This window comes from Cloeon dipterum, chromosome 4 (assembly GCF_949628265.1).
Source record: "Cloeon dipterum chromosome 4, ieCloDipt1.1, whole genome shotgun sequence".
NCBI classification, from domain to species: Eukaryota; Metazoa; Arthropoda; class Insecta; order Ephemeroptera; family Baetidae; genus Cloeon; species Cloeon dipterum.
The window spans coordinates 595,680-616,682 of NC_088789.1; the positions used below are offsets into that span (position 1 = coordinate 595,680).

The following is a 21,003-nucleotide window of genomic DNA, read 5'->3' on the forward strand; positions in this document are numbered from 1 at the left end:
AATCTAATTTAAAATAATTTATAAACGATTCTATAACAAAGCATTAAAAGATTTTGATCCTCTTTACAAATTTCACGAGTTCAACGAGTTTCTATGTTGTCATATGTGAACACCAGTATTATTTATAAGTTTTTGTCTGAAAAATAAACAATGGGTTTAACTGTGCGTTCCATAAAACATGTGTTTTAATTCATACCAATACAACGTTATGAATACAAATCGACGCTAAATTTACCTGGGATCATATTAAGACCAAATAGGAGCCGATCCGATCAAAATCGTAATTTTAAGCTTTCAAAAAACGTGATTTTTGTAATTTTTCCCTAAATGGGAAATCGAAAATTCATGATTTTTTCCAAACGGAGCAAATTAAAAGAGTTTTATCGATACCATCGCACGCAAGAGACCGCCACCAGTCTGTAAACCAATTTTCAGATTTTTCGCACCTATAAAAAATCAAAAATAATTTTTTTTTCAAAATTTTCGGCTTTGCAAGACGCGTTTTAGTGAAAATGGTTTTGTTTTTATTAAAATTCAGCCGTTCATCAATCAGAGGACCCCTCATCGGAAAGGTCCTGTGGTACCCTGGCAATCTTTTTCAGGGTATCCTGACATGAGATCCACTCCCAGGCGGGTATATTTAATGCTTTTTCAGTAATTTTCGAGCACATTTGGCGACGATTTTTCACCCTTGCCTGGAACCGACCTTCCTCAGGTTGCGCGACCTGAGTACTATTTTTTCGGTTTTCTGGCTTAAATTTGTGGTCAATTTGGCCACTTCAACGGACTTGCTCGTAGAGCTGACGCGAAACGCCCGTCTGAAAGCCTGTGTACGAAAAGAAATGCGTCTCGTCATTGATCTTATATACTGGCGCGCGTCTGCCCTTTATCCCGCGCGTCCATCTCTCGTGGGGTCTCCGTTAAAACCCCCACGTCGACGTCTAGCAGAGAAAAGCGGCGAAAACTCTAGGCTCTGCACGCAGAGATTCAATATTATATAAAATTTTATTTTAATAATAGTGAATTTACGAATTAATTTTTTTAACCTTTGCTCAGCACATTCCTTGAGCGGATAACGGGGCTTGATTATGTATAGCAGCAGAGGAGTAATGTTGAAATCTTTTCGCCTCCCCGCAACGAGGTATTTTATTGAAATGCCGGACAGTTATCTCTAAACTAACAACTTATGTCTCTGATATTGCTCAAATATCTCCCGCATTTTTCTTTACACTTCTGACGAGAATGGCTCAATAATGCGAGGCAACGGGTTGGTATGCATTCCTGCTCTTGTTTACGCATCATATTTTAAATATTCAACAAGCAAACAGAGCAAAACCTTTCCCAGCATAAAAAATACGCGCTAGTGATTCCTAGACTGGCATCCCGGGTACTATCCGAGGCAAAAATTACCAAGATTTCTCAGGAAGAATTAACAATGCGTCCTGTTTTGGTATATTTGAAACGTAAAATTTAAATGACGATCCGAATTATCTTATTTTTGTAGTGTGCTGTAGCCCTTATGATGATTTCCCCGTGCACTGCTTCCTTTTACACCAACGATGAGGAGATATGGAGAATGCAATCCATGGACATCTGTGCGACGGTGAGGCAAACCCCTAATTTGATCTAATTTTATTAACTTTTGAGTTCAAGATTATGAACGCCTACGTGAAGATTAAATATCAGGTGAAGCACGGCGTGATCTTTGTTGTCGGTGAGCGGAGCAGCGAGCTGAAAGAAATTCTGCTAGGCGTCAGAAAATATGCGCCGTATCCGCCGTTGCCTTTCGAGTTCCCACGAAGCATGGGCACCGATGTGGACGAGAAGAGCAGCATTTTGGTCGTCGATTTTGATGAGATCTTGGACGAATACGAAATCACAACAGAATTGATTCACGCGTTCATAAAAACAGTCATTTTCGAGCGAGTGAAACGGGTCAAGATCATCATTTCGCATCCGAGACATCACTCAGGTGGATACGAGAGCCTGACTGAAGTTGCATCGCTATTATCTCAGTTCAACTCTGAGAAGAACTTATTGAAAGGATTTAACGAATCGATTGGCATGGTCAGTACGAGGTTAGACTGGGAAAGCGAAGGATACACTTTAACTGCAATGAAAAGCCATTATTTTCATCTGATAAAATCCGTATGCAGTTCAAATTTGACAAAGGTATTAAACCATGTCCACATTTGCGTACAATTAATCGATAACGACGCATTTACTGCCATCGTGGGACCACCTTACGAAGAGACGGAACGCGAAAAACTGCGCGATTTTGTTTTCAATCAAATCAAATTTTCCGATACACTGTCGCACCTAAAAAAGAAAAACACAATTTCTTTGACCAACAAAGCACTGAATTTCGTGTCGAAAAAATATGACTACTTCGTCAACGAAACACACCTTGAATTCCTTTTGAATAAAGCTAATGCGTTGGCTTTTAATTACGAGTGCACGGTATGCTTGAGAAACCTTAAAAGATACAGTGGGATCTCCGATTGCTGTCAAGATTGGTTGGACAGATTGCAACTCATGACGCAAGAAGAATTCAGAGAGTACTTCGTTGGCTCTAATGTTGCTTACATCGGCGGTTTCCTCGATTTTGAGCTTGTTAAGATGGAGTTTTTTGGAAAAATTATGGATCCAGGCTACTCTTTCGATTTCAAGAAATTTAATTTAGATCGTTTAAATAAATATATTATACTAGGAGGCGTGGATGGATTCCTGATAACTGCTGAAGATTATTTGGTGAAAATGGTGAATTACTTCAATAAAAATTGAAATGTTTAATAGACGGTGACATATGGTGAATATTAAAACCTTTCTTTTCTCCAAAAATGAATAAGTGGACTTTTTATTTCATGACAGTATTTTTCAGTGTCTGGAAAATCTTTCGTGGTTTTAGAAGGGTAAAAAGCCATATTATACCGTGCATTTTCATTTCTCTGTCCTGAAGATTGTAAAATATAAAATTAGATGATATAATATGCTAAAATAAAAATTTCACGCTATTTCGCAGTTAACGAGTTATAGGATGTGCGATAAATTTCCTATAGCTTAAAAAAAGCTAAAGTAGGTTCAGTTAAAAATAATAATAAATATAGCCTACACCTTGACAAATTTTTCCGATTTGAAAATTTCGAAATTTAAATATTTTATTTTAACGAGAATATATCACTTCAATAGTACGATGAGTTTTGCTTAAAAATGAAGTGGATATGTGAGAATTATAGATATTTTTTGGCATTTTGGAGAACTGGTAAAATTCCTTTTCTCAATTTCCCAAAAATGTCGTTTTAAAAATCGTGTTTACCAGAAAGCTATGCAATTCGAAAATGAAATGGCAAATGAATTAAATATTTGATAAAATTGGGTGGATTACGGCACTATTTTTTAGCTTGACCTTGAAACACTGTACAGTGCTATCCTCATATATCCAGCGTTGCCATTTTCGTTCAAGGTCAAGTTGCCGTGATCCGCCCCATGACATTTATCAGCGATATTTTTAAGACGATATGTATCGATATTCAAATACATTTGGCCAAAAAATAGTGAAAAATATAGGTTTGAAATATTTGAATTTAGCTAGAACTAAAATAAAACTCTAGCGGTGGGCTGGCGGGGATCTGGTGAACCATATCAATGTATTTCTTTGAAATAGTGACTCGCTTTTCATAAAAAAGAATCGATAGGTAGTGCAAGTAAAAAACGAATTGATTTTTTTTTTAGAATCTTATATGAAGTACACAATATATTTTTCGGAATAAAAGGTTGAATCCTTTTGCTCATATTTGAAATATTTGAGATATTTTACAAGTAAAAAGAACATAATCATACAAATACCTGGCACTTCTTTCTTTGCTGGCATCCTGGAATGATATTGCTGCTCCCTGTGCGCGACAAATTCATGACCATGCAGTATTTTTAAGGAAGAACAAAATGAATCTGGTTTTGGTAAAAGTATATATTTAAACCTGAAGCGCTCAAAATTAAATAAAATTTTTCCAGGTCGCTGTAGCACTGCTTTCAATAATTTTTCCTTGCGTATCATCCTTACCTACCGGCGATGATGTCAAATACGTGGACATTTCTTCGAAGGTGAGAATGACTAAAAATAGCCTTATATTTAATTTTTTTTTAAATTTCGTATTACAGATGAAGAATGCCTTCAAAAAGATTAGTTCTCAGATCAATTATGGCGTGATTTTTATCTTCGGCGATCGGAGTGGCGAACTGAGTCGATTACTTCAAGGCATCGAACAAGTTTATCCTTTGCCTCACGATAGCTCAAACAGAAAAGCCATCCACGTGGACGAGGACAGCGAAGTTTTGATTGTAAATTACGATGTGTTATTGGAAGTAGATGAAATCACAAAAGAATTGGTTCACACGTTCATCAAAAAAATCATTTTCGAGCGAGTGAAACGGATCAAGATCATCATTTCGCATCCAAGAGATCATAAGACAGGTGGATACGAGAGACTGAATGAAGTTATCTCACTGCTAGCAGAGATCAACCCTGGAAAGTATTTGTTGAACGGATTTAAGAACTCCATCGGCATAATAGTCTCGAGGTGCAACTGGGAGGACGAAGGGAAAAAATTGGCTTGGTTGAAAAACCACTATTGCAATTTCGTCAAATCAATAAGCATTTCAAATTTAACAGAGGCAATAAACCATGTTCGTATTTGTGCTCAAATACTCGATAACGACGCATTTGCCGTTGCCTCTTTGGGACTTCCGGAGGAACAGAATGACGAGCAACGAGAAAAATTGCGCGATTTTGTTTTCAATCAAATCAAATTTTCCGATCGACTCCCAGACCGAAAATTTCTAAAAAATCGTTTTGTAACCAATGAAACACTTGAATTTGTCTCTAAGAAATATAAATTCTTCGTCAATGAGTCACATCTTACGGCAATTTTGGATACTAAAGCTAATCCAATCGCTTTCAAAATCGAGTGCGAAGAATGCGTGAAAAACCACAAAAAGTACCTTTGGCTCGATCAGTGTTGTGAATGTTGGTTGTCGAAAATGAAAAATATGACAAACACTGACTACAGAGTGTACTTTGCTCGATTTTGGGCCCTGCTCGATTTTGAACTGGAAAAGATGGACTTTTTTGGAAAAATGCTTGATCCAGCCTATTCCTTTGATTTTAAAACTTTTAACTTGGACCGCTTATATTCGTATATTATAGATGGATCTGAGCCCAAATATCTGAAAAAATTTCATAATTTGAGGGGTTTATTGTAACAATAAAGAGCAATATTTGGTTATTGGGTCAAATCTTTGTATTTAATTAACTAACTTTAATGCAATCAACCTTTTTCATTTCTCCAAAAGTGGACAAAGATAAATTATTACTCTTTTATTTTTTAACTTTGCCGGCGCATAACGATTTCATTGTATTTTAATTAAATTATTTAGTATTGAATAAATACATATTTATTTCTCAAGTTGTATATCAAGTGATAAAAAATTACAATTGATGAATAAATTTTTAGGTCTTATAATTAAGCCACTGAACTGTCATATAGCTTGATTTTTGTATTAGATTCACCAGCTAAGGAAACCCCAGTGTTCGAAGCCACTAACAGATGGCGACGCAGTATGCTTTAAATTTCATTGAACTTTTGCGCTGTGATTTACGACACTGTGCATTCTGCTTATAGAATTATTTCTTTAGACGTGCTGAAAACAAATATCACTAGCCGTTTGCCGTAGAAACGTTGGAAAAGATTTTTTATTTAAAAAAAGTGATTTTCACGTTTCTACGGCATTAAACAATGAACTGATTCTTGAATTTCCCAAGTTTCAATTTTTCAAAAGTATCATAGAGTCGCATTATTATGTTTAAAACATGACACGTCTCGTCGAGGAGCGTTTTTACTGATTTGTTGTGGACAAAAAAAGGACAATTGTATAGTTCATATATCTGGTTTAGTTGCTGCGTGTTGATGGTTAAAAATAAATGCTTCCATACACTCCATTCAAACTTTGGTATACCTTTCTCCTGCTTGGCTCTCAACTGAATTTGATTAGAAATGCAAAGCTATATATATACCCTATTATACTCTGACTCGTTCATCGAGCAAATGTCTAGGAATAAGCTGTGCCGCAGAGCAGTCCTTTTGTGCAGGTTGCATATCTTCAACATAATGATTTTGACAGAGACCGTATCACTGCGCGGTCATGCGAGCTGTAGTTTAGAGATTTCAACGATGGGATTTTTTTCTGACACCTCTGCTCAGCACTTATTCCGTGGGCTATGAGGTCAGCGGGTCCCGATAATAAGGGTCCCGAGTGGTCGCAGAGGAACTTGTATAATCGAATTCCGGTGGCGATTCTTAATGTTGAACAGTAAAAGGAGTTCGAAAGAAAGCTCAAATCATTTGTGTACCGGAATAAATTTTATAATATGAATGAATTTCAAAACTTCAAATGTTATATTTAATATACTGTATGCTTATTGTACGTATTTATGTTTTGACATGTTTGCAAATGTTCGAACAGCAATAGATGTAATTACAACGTTGTATCGAAGATTTATGCAAATAAATAATTTTCCAATTCCAACCCAATGTGGCCATCTTTTCGCTTCCCCGCATTTTGGTTTTTATACCATAAATCTTATCAATATTTGCTACCCACAAGCACGATTAAAAGTGCTGATATATTATGTGAGCAGTTCTGCGTTGATAAGTCAATTGTTTTTATTTTCGACTCATAATCAATTATGTAGTGACTTTTCTAGAGCCTAAACAAAGAAATAAAGAAATGAAACCCATATTTGTAAGATAAAAAGCATCAATCTCGAAATTTGTTGACAAAAAAGCGATGATCGACCCATAAATTCTTCAACATTTGAGTAAGAAGGTAGGTGACACGGACTTAAATATGACAACTTTTAATATGAATAGATCATTTAGCCATTGGAGTCAAAGCATAAATTCTAGATTCTACCTTTTTCACTTAATGTTTTAATGTTAAAATTCATTCTTAAGTAGCTGTGAGATAAAATGAACAAGAAAATGATCAAGTCCACAACTTCCTTGCTAGCTCAGTTGTACAGTGTAGCATATGCGCTCTCGGCCGAGCTGATTGGGAAAATTACAATAATGTTTGGGCGTTTCGCCGTCCCGTTGATTGTTTTTCTCCTTCTAACAAAGAGGTTAGTGCTGATTAATAGCAGGAGTGTTCATACTGTAGAGAGTGGTCGTTAATCTTCAATGTCATCAGAACTCAACGGCACGGACGGTTACGAGTCTCAAATTGTGAGATATGGTGTGTGGCAGTCATGCGTCTCAGACAAAACATCGGTTGCCAAAGTAGGAACACCGAATAATCACGAGGGCAAGTACTCTTACTGTCGTTATTTTTTATTTCCATAATTTCAATATCTCTAGAGTTTATGAAATTTCGATTTATCCCTGAAGCGCAAAAAATTGCTTGACCTCTAGGGTGTATCATGTTGAACATGCCGGTTAGCGCCATCGTTCGACTCTTTCCTTACGAAAACATAATGACCACGAGTTTTATCAACGTCGTCACCGTAGACGGATATCAGAAAGCCATACAATTTATCGCGACGCAAGTGCTGATGAAAAATACAGTGGCAGATTTTTGGAGGATGATTGACCAGTTCAACGTCAAAGAAATCGTCGTCCTCAATACGAGCCACATATTTGAGAAGTTAATAAATTTGCTGATTTTTACCTTTCAGATTTTTAATGTAATTTTTCAGGGCGAATTTCTTCCGTCAAAAGAACGCCGATTTATCTTTGGCGAAATTGAAGTTATTTTGGATGACTTTATAATGACAGAAAAAACTTAAAAACTATGAATGTCCAACTTGATACGGTTACCTTTATGCATGGTCTATTTTCTTGATAAAAATAAACAAAAAAAATTGGAGGGGAATATGCAAAAAGGTGAACGTGAAAAGGGCTTACAACTGCATGGAAGCTGGGGAAAGTTGCTCCGCCAAACACGGAATTGCTCATGCATTGCTTGCCAGTAAGTGACGATTTTCTCTTAGCAATGGTGAGAAAAAAATAAATAAAAATCCCTTTGATTAGTGACGGAGTGACGGCCAGCGGGCTTTTCCTCGGCATTGGATTTGTGATCGAAAAAATCAAGTTGGAGAACAAGGTGGACGTCGATCTGGCGGTTCGGACTCTGAGGAAATCCAGACCGGCGTTTCTTTAAAAAAAATTATAATATTATATTTTCTGTTGATAACTCAGAATGTGTTTGGAATTTCCTTTATCGCGGCAACCGCAATAAATCGCGTGCGCCGGCCATAGAGAGCTTCCGGCTTTCAATTTGTTATTCTCTACCGTCGGAAATTGAATAATGACCTAAGCAGAATTACATATTATCGTTTGAAGCGTACAAACTCTTTTTCTAAGCTTTCCAGCAAAGTTTAATTTTGCATAGGTTGTTTCTGAAAATTCGACGCTGTAGAAACAGCTGCGATACCCTGTTGTCGGTTCACGCTGATGCCGGAAGTACAATTATCACTCTGTATTTTATTATTTATCTCATTTTCCTTATTTTTATTTTAGATGCAGTAAGAACTTGTGTACGAAACTGCCAAAAACTATTTGTACTCATTTGATACCTACGGAAACTTCAAGTAGGATAATTCCTTTTACTTTTATCCCATTTATGTATTTGCTTCAATATTCAACATATTTTATTGCTATAGTATTTAGGAAGTTAGCATTAAAAATTTATGAGATTATATAGAGGTTCAAAAAATTTTTGAAACCCGAGAGGTTGAGAATATTATAAATTAAAGCTTGAACGCGCCTATCGTTTATAAACGCAGGCATTATAATTTTTAATTACTGTGTTTCTTATCTATTTATCAACTATTGAGTATTTCAATCATTGTGTTGTATTTTATTAATATTAATGAGTTTGAAACATAACCAATCAAAAATTGTAATTTTTTGCCCTGAAAATTTGGTTTTGCACGATCTATACGTACAATTATTTGTGTAATTGCAGTATTAAAAATATACTATCAGGGACAATCTTCATTGTATCATTGATATCAAAATAAATAGCATGTTGACATATAATTCAGCTGGTTATTTTTACTTTGTTTTTAATAATTAAAAAATTTAAAGTTCCAAGGATGTCAGAGAAGTCTGTATCCTGTCTAGAAAAAAAATCTCCTTGGTGCTTTTCGCTTTTCACTTATTGTTATCAATCAAAAGTGCTCTCTGGGTTAGGATTTATCAACAGTGTGAAGAGGATGTGCGTTATTTTAATTCTTGGAGCTAATCTATGAATATTTTTAGCCTTGCGTGAATTATATTATTCCTGTCTCCTCATAATACACTGCTCAGGCCTGCGTTTTTCACACAGTGGAAATGATAAAAGTGACCACATAAGGAAAGTGGCGTAATATAATTAAGTCATAACTTTGGTTGCCTTTGTCGCTTTTTTAGTGCAGTGCTTGCCTTTCGCTGATGTGGTTGAGAGAAATTCACAATGTTGGGCGTGTCGTTGATTCTTTTGCTCATGGCAAAAGGTGCGTGTCATGCAATTGTGCGTGTACATTTGTGCATATGAAATCATTTTTCAGAATTCAACTGCGCGCATGGATACCTGTTTGAATTTAGAAAATCGAGGACGCTGCAGTTCTGCGTCTCAGATGAAGCAGTGGCATTCGCAAAAAATAATCTGGATAATTATCAAGGTAAATATACTATAGGTTTGTTTTAGTTTATCTATGAATGGAGTTGAAAATTGCTAAGTAACTATTTTCGATGCAAAAGATGGGTCAGAGATAAAATTTTAATTTTGCAGATTTCACAAAAGTGGATGTGAAGGATTTAAACGGAGCTGATATTCCTCTCGCTAAGTACGATTGCAATTTGGTGCTCGATAGAGGATGTGAAAATTGGAATACAGCACAGTTCAATAAATACGATTGGTCCGATCGTTTTCCATTGGTTACTGACTTTCGTTGGAATGGTAAAACTTCACTGTTTTAACATTCACAGACGTTATGATTCATCATTTTTCTAGATTTACCAGTTTACTTAGCGCAGAAAAGATTTGAGCCTCAATTTACCATTCCGAAAGGCCAAAATTTCACAAAGCATTTTTCAATTCTGGCCCACGACTCAGCACAATTCCTATTTACGGATGATCCAACATTTGCAAAAGGATTGAACGTTGTTATAGATGGATGGGGTGTTGGTCACACTTCTGGTTTAAGATACTGCACGAAAATACCTCCTGAATTTTCAGATAGTTTATATCCAACCTGTGGTAATCCCTATGCACTTACAACGGTTGGATTGTTTCTAGACGTGTGAAATTGGTTCTTAACAAAAGCATGCTTTTTCAGAACAATACAATTCTTAGCCAAGGAGAGAAATGGGCACACGCCACTCTGAAAATTTATCAACATGGCTCAAATAGAAATGATGCATTAACCATAACGGACAAGGTTATTTACGCTCACCTCGTTCCACACAGGTTTTAAAGAAAGCAGAGTTTTGGTGAAAACGTTTGAAAAAATTATATTTATTTATTTTGCAGCCAAATGAAGAGAGATTTGGATTATTTCGTCTCTTTCAGGACTAATACGAAAGGACTCTTCAAAGTCCATACATGTACGTTTTTATTTGGTTGAAATTATGGGTTTCGATAGTAATCTGATGAAATGAGATAATAATTGTCGTGTTTAATATTTCTAGACAACGTCCTCCATTCTTCGACAAAGCAAAGTTCGATGGAGTTGCTTTTAAGTGAAGATTCGTCAGATTTTTTATGCATTGATGTCATTTTCCTGATAAGACCCGTCAAAATAGAAACACCTGTACTGTCTTTGGAGATATTTGATGAAATGAGGAAAATTCAATTCAAGAAGGATATACAAAAAAACAGAACTGATGAATGGATCACCGAGAGAATAAGTTCAAGAGATCACATACTTAAAAGAGGCTGGGCAGTCAAGCTGACTGCTCACATTATCGAGATTGTAATTGGCGCGGTCAAATTCTGCAAAGAAGGTAAGTGAAATTGTGAGTTGGAAAATATACTCACCTTTGAATTTTATTTGCAGGTTACACGGTGATAAGACCTATACAGGCTATGACGCATTGCTCTTCATTAGTGAATAAAAATATTGATCCGACAGAGGACAAAATTCAATTAATGCAGTGTATGTGTATTAGTTATAGAGTTAATTTAAAAATAAAAAAAACTACAATTAAAGTGCTTTCCGAGCTTTCCTCCGGATGTGGCAAGTTTAAATACAATTGTGCTGGAGTGAGAGCGTGTGACCAGAGCAGAAGTTGCTCGTGCTTGGCCGGATTTCACGGAGACAACTGCTATAAAGGCAATTTTAATAAAAATTGTATTTCTTTCTTACTAAATTAGATTTACAGGCTGTTTGGGCAACAAATACGGTTTTAATTGCGACCAGACTTCAACGAAAAACTGCACGAGTAACGAGATAAATCACATTGATGGAAATTGTTTGGCAGGATGCGCGGGAGCTTTCATTTTTCCACTCTGTGAAAAAGGTTCGCACCTTGAAGAATTAAAAAAGCCGACAATTGTTAAACAAGATTTAATTTGCTCTAGAATGCACTGGGAGGTCATATGGGCAAAACTGCTCGAAAATCTCAGATCGATACTGTTTAAATGAAGCATTTCATCTGAATGACGGAACGTGCAGAGCCGGCTGCATTAAAGGATACAAATACCCAGACTGTTTGGAAGGTTTTTAAAATTATTTCTCTTTACAATATTTTTCCTTTTTGATTTACAGAAATTCAAACGGCTGAGCCGCAACTAAAATCTGCAAGAACAAATGAAATAATCTTGGACGTGTCTAAAAGTTTAACCGGCACGAGAAACATCGGGCGGATTTTAATTCAAATCAAAAAGGTTTAACTCATCGAGGGATCGATTAAATTTAATAATATCTTTCTGTTTATTTCGAAGGATTCTGATCAACAATGGCGAGATGAGAGTGAATTGCACATTTCCCAAGAGAATGTAGATTATATGATCGCAAGTTTGCAAGCTAAAACTCTTTACAACATAAGATTTGCCCTCTTTGAAAATGAACCTCATCACGACGATCAAAATTTTTTACCCGGAAAAGCGCTTAATGTTACAACGAGTTGCAAACAACTTGGAAAGTTATTATAATAATTTCTCTATTCAATGAATTTCTCTATTTATTCGAACAACAGGTTCAAAAAATGTACAAATTAAAGGCAGATCTATAAGTTTGGTCGACAGTGACACTTTGAAAGAAGAATACTGCGAACCAACATTTTTAACCGTTTTAGACAGCGAGAAAAACGTAATTTTGAACAAAACCGTTGGGCAATTTGATTTCAAATTCGACGAAGACCAAGCCACCTGCGGCAATGAGTACACCTTATCTCTAAACATGCAGGATACGGTCGATCCTCTATCTCTGAGCTACACTCCGCATTGTCCACCCCCAAAAAGTAAGAAAATTGACAATTTTAGCCAAAATTTAAATTTAACTCTATTTTCAGATAACGTCATTCTGATAGCAACGACGCTCGTAGGGTTGCTTGTTGCGGTTTTGTTGATTGCAATTGGAGCCTGGTTTTATTTCAAAAAATGGAAGGCAAAAAACCAAGGCAACGCCGTAGCTTTCACTAACAACACGGTTATCATCAACGCTGAAGCACCGCTATCTTTGAGCAATGGTCCCGATTGCGAGGAAAACATTTACGAACTTCCTCCCAGTGCAAACGCGACGGAGGTCGAGAAATACTTGCTGGCCGCACTTAATAATAATTCCCTTAAAGACCAGTACGAGGTAAAATGATTATTTTATGGGGAAATTTTGTTTAAATTATTGTTTTCGGCTAGAAATTTCCTCGCGGCCAAACGCAACCGTGGGATGATGGGACAAAGCCGGAAAACCGGAAGAAGAACCGCTATGGGAATTTGGCGGCGTACGACTCTTCCAGGGTCAAACTCCAGCTCATGCCTGGCGACCAAAACTCTGACTACATCAACGCCAATTACGTCGATGTAATTAAAATCTAATTTTTATTATTCTCAAAATGTCGTTGGAATTTTTGGCTGTTGACTCAGAGGTCAGGGGGAAAATCCTCAGTAACTGACCCTGAGTTGAGTCAACATGGCCACGGCAACCACTTTGCTCGCTGACTCGTTACTCCTGAGGTTAAAAGTGGAGCTATAGCTCTGCTGGTAACTCAGGGTGAGTCAGTCAACCTTTAAAAGAGTCTCATCACTACTCAAGATATCCCTGATTGTTTTTGTTTTGATCATTTTCCAATGAGCAGCCAGAAAATCACCCCTGGTGTCAAGCCACCGCGGCACAGGGAGAATTAACAATAAATCCACCGGGATTGGCCCCTGGGGCACTAAGAAAATCAACGTACCCTGAGCATCACCCTGAGAAGTGATGACGTCAATGTGTCCTCTCTTTTCCAGCACTTGACAGTAACTTTTAAAATGTTTTTGACGAGCATATATTTTCTATTTAAAGGGATACAAACGGCCGAGGGCTTACATCGCCAGTCAGGGGCCGAGGGCGAACACCCTGGACGACTTTTGGCAAATGGTGTGGCAGGAGAAAACTACTTTGATCGTGATGGTGACGAACCTGGTGGAGAGCGGAAAGGTTTTGCGGTTGCGCCGAGTGTGGCTGGCTGCGATTAAAATACATAATTTGTGCCGCAGAACAAGTGCGAGAAATACTGGCCGGACGAAACGCAGGAAGCGAGATACGGCCGAGTCACCGTTCGCACCGTCAGAGAGGAAATCAACGCCGACCACGTCTCCAGAGCCTTATCTATTTCGCGCGATAATACTAACAGACTGGTATAGCTGTTATGCAATGAAAGGGATAAATTTAGTAAAAAAATGAGGTCAATAGGTCGAACAGCTGCACTACACGAACTGGCCTGACCATGGTGTGCCGCTCTATCCGCAGTCCATGGCTATTTTTATCGAGAAAATTACCCAACATAGTGACCAGCACCCCATTTTGGTCCACTGCAGGTATTTTAAAATAAAAGCTGGTAGAAAATGAGGATTATTGTATTTTTAGTGCTGGAGTTGGGAGGACGGGGACAGTGATTCTGATTGATGCTTGTCTCCGGATGTTCCGTTCCTACAACCGGATCGACGTCGCCAATATTTTCACGCAAATGCGTTACCAACGAGTCAATTTAGTCGATAATTTGGTAAATATACATTTATCCTCCTGCGTAATATATAAAACCAAAAATTGTCTATAGAAACAATTCGAGTTCGCGCACTTGGTGCTCGTGGAGAGCATTGTCAATCCTAAGTTTGAAGTCAGTTGTGCCAATTTTCCCGAAGAATGCATGAAATTAATGGTAAAATCCCAGCTTATTTAAATAAAATTTGATCCAGCCAAAAAATCGCAGGCAAACAACAAACAGAAGATGAGGGAAAACTTCAAAAAACTCTTAGCAATATGCCAGAGAGACTTCAACAGGGCCGAATTGCCAGTGAAGAACGACGTGGAAAAATGCAGATATCCCGACCTGATCTCATGTAAGAAAATCGTTAAGAAAACCGTCTTTGATGAAGTTTCTGAGCGCACCAATCGATTCTTGACGGTCGAATTAGGTAAAGTTGATATTTTTCCGACCAAAAAGTCCAGCGCACTGGGAGAGCTTTTTTTCCCGCCAAAATAATATGAATGCGAGGACTGCGCATGCGTCAGAGCTGTTTGAGCACTTGCAGAGAGACCGACTGTGCCTGTACGAATGACTTTGTCACATCCAGCCAGCTCTCACGCATGCGCACTTCTCGCATTCATATTGTTTGGGCGGGAAAAAAGTTATCCCTGGACTTTTTGGTGGGAAAAATATCAACTTTACCTAATTCGACCCTCAAGAATCGATTGGTGCCCAGAAACTACGTCAAAGACGGGTGTTTAATTAGATTTTTCCAAGGGAAATTAATTTCCAAACTTTTGAAGCATCGAACGCGATCGTGCGGCTCTTTCCGTATGGAAATGTTGTCACCATGAGTTTCATCAACGCAGTGTTCGTCGACGGGTACAAAAGAGCGAAGGAGTTCATTGCCACGCAAGTGCCAATGCAAAACACGATTGCAGACTTCTGGAGGATGATCGACCAGTACAACGTCAAAGAAATCGTCGTCCTCAACGAACCGCATATTTCAGACGTATTTTTACGGATTATTATCTTAAAATAGGATTAAATAATTAATTTTCAGGGTATTTTCCTTCCAACGAAACAAGGCACGTTTGTCTTTGGCGACATCAAAGTTGTCTACGATGATTACCAAGAGGAAAAATACTTCAAAACGCTAGAATTCGTTCTTAATTCTGTATGATATTTTTTTAAACATCATGAGAGTAATTGACTTTTTTTCAGAAAGGGAAATGCAAGAAAGTCAGCATGAAATGTGTGTTTGGCTGGTTGCCTGGCGAAATTGCTCCGCCTCATTTGGAGTCACTTATTGAGCTCTGGGGAACGCTTAAAATCACAAATGAAAAAGATAGCATCACAATCGTCTGCCAGTAAGCAAAAAAAACCATACCTAATTTTTAAATAAAATTAAATCTTTTAGTGATGGAGTGACCGCCAGCGGCCTGTTTCTTGGGATCGGCTTTGTGATAGAAAAAATTAAAATGGAGCAAAAGGTCGATGTCGGCTTGGCCGTTCGAACTCTGAGAAAATCCAGGCCGGCGTTCGTTTCGACCGAGGTATAATTTATTCGTTCAAATTTATCAATTTAGCTAAATTATTGATTACAGCTCCAGTTCAATCTGCTGTACAGAGCAGCCAGCATGTATTTAGAATCATTTGATACCTACGGGAACTTCAAATGAAGAAACAATTTTCTAATATAGGTTGATCAATGAAATTTATGATTAAATAATTAATTTAATTTCCAGTGATGACTTTTAATTATAATCATCCCATTACTGGCCGTGGGATCGATTTTTAAAATTAATTTTGATAATTTTTGAGTGAATTCTCATGCAGAAATAAAAATTTAACGATGACGTTTTCTTAACATGATAAACTAAAATTAATTATTGTAAAATATTTAAGGAAATTTGTTTAAAAAATATACAAGTTGAATGAATTGCAAAATGTTCATGTGGTTTTATTATAAACATTGTAAATTTTTAAGGGGATTTATTGTCTTTCAATAAAAAAATGACTAGATTCTTCGCTTCCGTCTCGAAACAAACACATAACCTTTTGCCTACCTTCTCTGGCAAGCAGGTGGAGGGAATGTCCATCAGGCTGCTTTTCATCTGCTAGCCCTGACAGAGGAGTGAAGAATTTGGCGTTTCTCTCCCTCCTCGCCTCCGTGGGCCTGCAAGAAAAATTATATTTAGTTTTGTAAACGTTCAACAGGCTTCATTCTTTTTACCTGGCCAGGATATATTTCGACCCTCTTTTGTGTCACTTGAAGACTGGACACACGACTGGAATTCAAATGCGACACCCCTGCACAGAGAGAAGAAAAACCATGATTAAATTTGGCTAGGTAACATTTTTCTTCCACCCAGTATATACAAATTTTAACTAAAACCAATCTCTGTGTGTTAAATATTTGATCAAAATGTGCCATATATTTTAAAAATTTTCACACGCCAAGTACTTGATTCAAATTCTACACTTCCAATTTGTACAAATCTGGCAACTCGACCAAACCCGTTTCTGATATTCCCGAGAAGAAATCGGCAGAGTTGCGAATTTTGGAGCCAAACCCAAGCAATCGACGCGTCCCATCCTGGGGAGGCGTATTTTTAGTTCAGAAACCGAATCTAACCCATTGGTGAATTAAAAAATAAGAAACAAAACACTTTAAAAAAAAGCGCAGATTTTTTTTTGTCCGTCGGCGGCGGGCCGATTTGGTACTTAGAATTTCACAGCGAGTTTGAAAAAGTTTGGTTTTCACTCTACGACCCATAGCAGCAGATTTATTAATTTTTAAAGTCGAAAAATTGCGATTTGTGACAGTTCAAACTTTTTTACGAATTTGTTTCGACCGACTTTTCATGAATGTTGTTTTAAAAAAAGGGGTGGAAGCCACTCATTTCGTTTGCAATTAAAAAATTTGGATCAAAAATTTTAAACTGGAAAAATTTGTAAAAATAATATTCGGGGTTTTTCCACCCTGAAATTTGGGGGCTCCCCTTATTTGTGGGCAATTACTAAAAATTTGATTCTTTAGATAAAAATAAGCGCAAATTTGCACGCTTTATCAATATTTATATACAAAATTTGATACATATTTAGCGCAAATGAGGGCCTTCTAAGGCTTAGGTTGTCACTTATTCAACCTAAAATGTCAAAGGATAACCATACCAGGGTTCTCTAAAGAGATAGCTCTGTTGAGAGGTCCTCTCAAGGTTGGGCTGATTGGCCACTGGCAGAGGAGACAGCTGATTGACTCATCGTCTCATGATGAAGCTGGCCTCTGATTCTTCTCTCGAAGTCAGCAAGAAAATTTTCCAACTCATGTCGATCAAGGCAACCTGAAAATTGGAACCGCATCAGTGTCAGGATCTAATATTTATGCATTAAAGGAATTCAATCTAGAATTAGAGTTCAATTCATTCAAGTTAGAAACGTGAAAAACAATTTTTCAACAAAACTTGACACGCAGAACTAATAATTTTCCGTACCGAGATTTTGGGAATTATATATCTACAAATATACTTGGCTGGACCTGCTGATATAACTTCACATTTAGTTGCAGACTCTGCTGGACGAGGAAGCAGCTCTGCCGAGGGTGGTCGCCGTTGGGAGATGCATGAGCAGCTGGAAACCACGCCCCTAAATCCATTACCCAAATCGGTCTCGAGCTCGAGCCAGCTCTGTCAAAATACACAGGGTGATCAGTAAAAAGGTGCACAGAATGATTCGATTTTTTTTCTGCCTTAAAGTTAAAATTTTGTATTTATTTCAACAACTTTTAAGTAAAATGCATTTAATATTTATATATTTTAAACCTAATTAATTCTAATTTTGAGGACTATCAGTGCAGGAGTGGCACTAACTTTAATATTTACATTTAAACTTAATCACTAAATTTACATCAATTATTTCTTTCATGACTGTTTTGGCATCACTCAAAACATAACGAATTGTCTGTCTATATTTTTACAATAAAACATGTATTTGCACCGCTAACCTACTTTTCACATATTGCAAAACCCTTAATAAAAGGGTCACGCCCCTATATACTCCAGCAGAAGTCTCCGTCAAAAAAGATGCTTTCGCACTGAAGCGAACCGCCGCTCTGCTGAGCCTTGCTGTTGGCGACGCAGCCTGTTGGGCACACAATTACATTATTTTCACATCTGTCTCTACAAAATTTAATATTTTAAAGAGGGGAGGAAAGTTTTGAGTTGCAATTACTGGCAAATGTTCAGCACACCTGTCTTCCTTGAACTGCTTCGACAGCAGCTCGCTTTGCGAAGCGTGGCTCGGCGAAAGGGCGCGCTTCCTCGACGACTGTTCTGACGGTGCGGCAGCTACTATGCCAGCTGTAATCAGACAGCAGCTTTGTTGTTAATTTAGTCTGTCATGCGTTGGGTCTAGTAATGGCCAAAATAGAATTAGACATGCAATTTTTAAAAGCAAAATTGGCTCTAATGAAATTAGGCTGTTCTAAATTTTTTTAAATATATATTTTCATTCAACGGCCAAAAAAAGCAATTCGGCTAAAATCCGATTTTCAAAATCCTGATTCTTTGTCGGGCAGGAGATTAAAAAAATAAGCTGGGTGGCTTGGAAGCCTCCAAAAGCCAGAGTTGAACCTTCTGAAGCTTACCATACGAGCAGGGTGCCTCCACAAGGCCGGCATGGCCAACAGACTCCGCTCTGGACGCGACAATCGGCTGAAGGACAGAAAGCATGTTGTTCAATTCCAAAGAGAATATTCATGATCCGAATGAAATCGACATATTTAGAAAAATTGATAATTATTCAAATTTAATAATCTTCAACCTGCTGTTTTTTCAGCTGAAAGAGGATTTATACTGCAAAATCCTGTGGTGCGAACTGATTTTTTAGGATTCATTTCAGGCTAAAGTTGATCTAATAAGCGGTATGAATTTTTAGAAGATTTGAAAAATTCAAATTTTACTGTTAGCAAGATCCCTTTCTGATTAATGCAAATAATGAACGAATTATTCATTGATAAACTGGTTATTACATTCAAAATATCAAATAGTTTTTAAATGTCGCCCTGCATGGATTCAATTTAATTTATATTAGATGAGTCCTTACGTGGTTTGAGGGGGCAAAGGAAGATGAGGAGGAGTAGGTTGCCACGAGGCGCCTGGCGAGACCTAGAGGGTGAAGCTCCCTCCTCATGGCGTTGAACCCTCTGTTAAACTGAGGGTTGTCTGCGATTGCCGCCGCCAGGTCCATACGATGATCCTGCATCTACAAAAAGAGAACTTTATGCACTTCGGAAACTGGCCAAAAAGGGTGAAATATTTCTGTACGGCCGCTGCAAAGAATTACAATTGTCGAGTCTGGATTTGGGATTTTCGCCACTGCGATTACAAATCAAGAATTATCTATAATAACGAAAACAGAAACTTACGACTTCGGCGGCAATCGCGAGTGGCTGCGAAAGCGAGCCGTCCGCGTTGCCCTGTCGCTCCTCTACTCTCCTCTGCAGCCGGGGATCGCGGTTTTCGCATCCAACCATTGCTGAAAGTGTCTGCAAAAAAAAAAAACAATTTCATATTGATTAAATTTGAGTGATCAAATTATTTTTTGTTCTTCTGCTGTAAAACATCATTATAATCACACACATCATAAAATGTCTAAAATCCTGCTAAAAAGGACAGGCTTGCACTTGCTTAACCGCACCCGTTTTTTTCACCACTGGTTTTTACCACTCAATTTTTACCGATTCCTTGGGCAAGGTATAAAAGAATTGTATTTATTGCAAATTTCCTCTACTGAGCGGTTTCTTTTCTTTTAAACTGCCTCAATTTCTCCAACAATTTTTGAAGACTAAGTTATGAGCAGAGAATATTAAATTAATTCCATGGAAGTAAATAAAGATTTTAATAACATTTTTTTATCTAAAATGAAGCCTGGTTTTAATTATATTCAACATTTTTTATCTAGCTGAGAAATAAACAGTAGTTATTTAAAAAAAATTCGGAACATCAAGGAGGAAAAAAATCGGTGGATTGAAAACATAAAATTATTAAAATCGATAATTGAAAATTATTATTTTTGTCAAACACTGACTGTGAGCGCACGCACGCACAGCCACCATCTCGCGCGGTCTCCCACCAATATTATGTGTATTCCATTCCAGAGCCAACTACACACTGTATACGCATCGGCGTCCTCGGCCTGAGCAAATATGGCCCCGACCTATCGCAATCAGTTTTTTATTGTGCGTTCACGTTCACTAAAGATACTACTGCGATGATTGCCAACACTGGCACCATTTGCAGTCGACAATCGATCCAAAAAGAATATACCAATGATATTGGGACAGATAAGATGTGAAATATTACTCTTATAAATGAGAGAGGGCTCTCATGTGCGCTTCACATGTCACATCACGGCAGAGGGTAGCTTTGCAAGCATGAAAACTCGGCCAGTGTGAGTTGAAATCGCGGAAATGCAGCTAATTTGTGTAGTTAAACAACTTACCGAAGCAAATTTCAACCGATGAGACGAAAGCTGGAGTTTAATCCGTGTGAAATCCGTTAAATCGAATGTTTTTCAGTGCAAAGCAATCAGCGCGTCTTGTCTGTCAGTCTGTCTGAGCCGACGGATGCAACAGGCAGGCGGCAGGCGCAGGCACGCCAACGCCAACGCCAACGCCAGAAAACGAATGGAATGAATGTTGACCGCTTGTAATGTGAGATTTTTCAGCAATGCTGCCAACCTAATATTTTTAACATGATACGGGGACTGCTCGACTCGTTTTAAGGGATGGGGTTAC

At 37.7% G+C, this 21,003-nt stretch overlaps 3 protein-coding genes and 1 long non-coding RNA gene across 6 annotated transcripts; 3 read left to right on the forward strand and 1 right to left on the reverse strand.

Annotated features, from left to right (window-relative positions):
* Window positions 1-7,050: 7,050 nt before the first annotated feature.
* On the forward strand, window positions 7,051-9,084 carry LOC135943330 (uncharacterized). Its single transcript, XR_010575189.1, has 4 exons — window positions 7,051-7,177; window positions 7,246-7,698; window positions 7,751-8,022; window positions 8,085-9,084. It is a non-coding gene; the product is annotated as an uncharacterized LOC135943330 (long non-coding RNA).
* A 302-nt stretch (window positions 9,085-9,386) lies between these two features.
* Window positions 9,387-12,207, forward strand: LOC135943010 (uncharacterized). The gene is made up of 13 exons (XM_065489396.1): window positions 9,387-9,550; window positions 9,605-9,718; window positions 9,829-9,996; window positions 10,051-10,319; window positions 10,376-10,506; window positions 10,570-10,643; window positions 10,728-11,042; window positions 11,096-11,194; window positions 11,249-11,371; window positions 11,421-11,558; window positions 11,620-11,757; window positions 11,807-11,925; window positions 11,983-12,207. The coding sequence occupies exons 1-13, from the start codon at window positions 9,511-9,513 to the stop codon at window positions 12,190-12,192; spliced, it is 1,938 nt and encodes a 645-aa protein (XP_065345468.1). The 5' UTR covers window positions 9,387-9,510; the 3' UTR covers window positions 12,193-12,207.
* A 34-nt stretch (window positions 12,208-12,241) lies between these two features.
* Window positions 12,242-15,951, forward strand: LOC135943009 (receptor-type tyrosine-protein phosphatase kappa-like). The gene is made up of 14 exons (XM_065489395.1): window positions 12,242-12,500; window positions 12,552-12,841; window positions 12,895-13,059; window positions 13,541-13,675; window positions 13,735-13,875; window positions 13,931-14,055; window positions 14,105-14,240; window positions 14,295-14,396; window positions 14,448-14,577; window positions 15,008-15,216; window positions 15,268-15,381; window positions 15,429-15,574; window positions 15,625-15,760; window positions 15,812-15,951. The coding sequence occupies exons 1-14, from the start codon at window positions 12,440-12,442 to the stop codon at window positions 15,884-15,886; spliced, it is 1,965 nt and encodes a 654-aa protein (XP_065345467.1). The 5' UTR covers window positions 12,242-12,439; the 3' UTR covers window positions 15,887-15,951.
* A 197-nt stretch (window positions 15,952-16,148) lies between these two features.
* Window positions 16,149-20,855, reverse strand: LOC135943011 (uncharacterized). Of its 3 annotated transcripts, none has more exons than XR_010575153.1 (10): window positions 20,709-20,855; window positions 19,633-19,752; window positions 19,311-19,469; window positions 18,853-18,919; window positions 18,457-18,565; window positions 18,215-18,347; window positions 17,746-17,893; window positions 17,382-17,551; window positions 16,441-16,517; window positions 16,149-16,383 (listed from the first exon to the last, which is right to left on the reverse strand). XR_010575153.1 is itself a non-coding variant. In XM_065489397.1 (6 exons), exons 2-6 carry the CDS (start codon window positions 19,738-19,740, stop codon window positions 18,281-18,283), a joined length of 510 nt encoding a protein of 169 aa, XP_065345469.1. In that variant the 5' UTR covers window positions 19,741-19,752; window positions 20,709-20,855; the 3' UTR covers window positions 17,997-18,280. The 3 variants fall into 3 exon arrangements, 1 of the variants encoding a protein (XP_065345469.1); XR_010575154.1 differs by having other exon boundaries at window positions 17,702-17,893; XM_065489397.1 differs by lacking the exons at window positions 16,149-16,383; window positions 16,441-16,517; window positions 17,382-17,551; window positions 17,746-17,893 and having other exon boundaries at window positions 17,997-18,347.
* Between the last annotated feature and the right edge of the window lie 148 nt (window positions 20,856-21,003).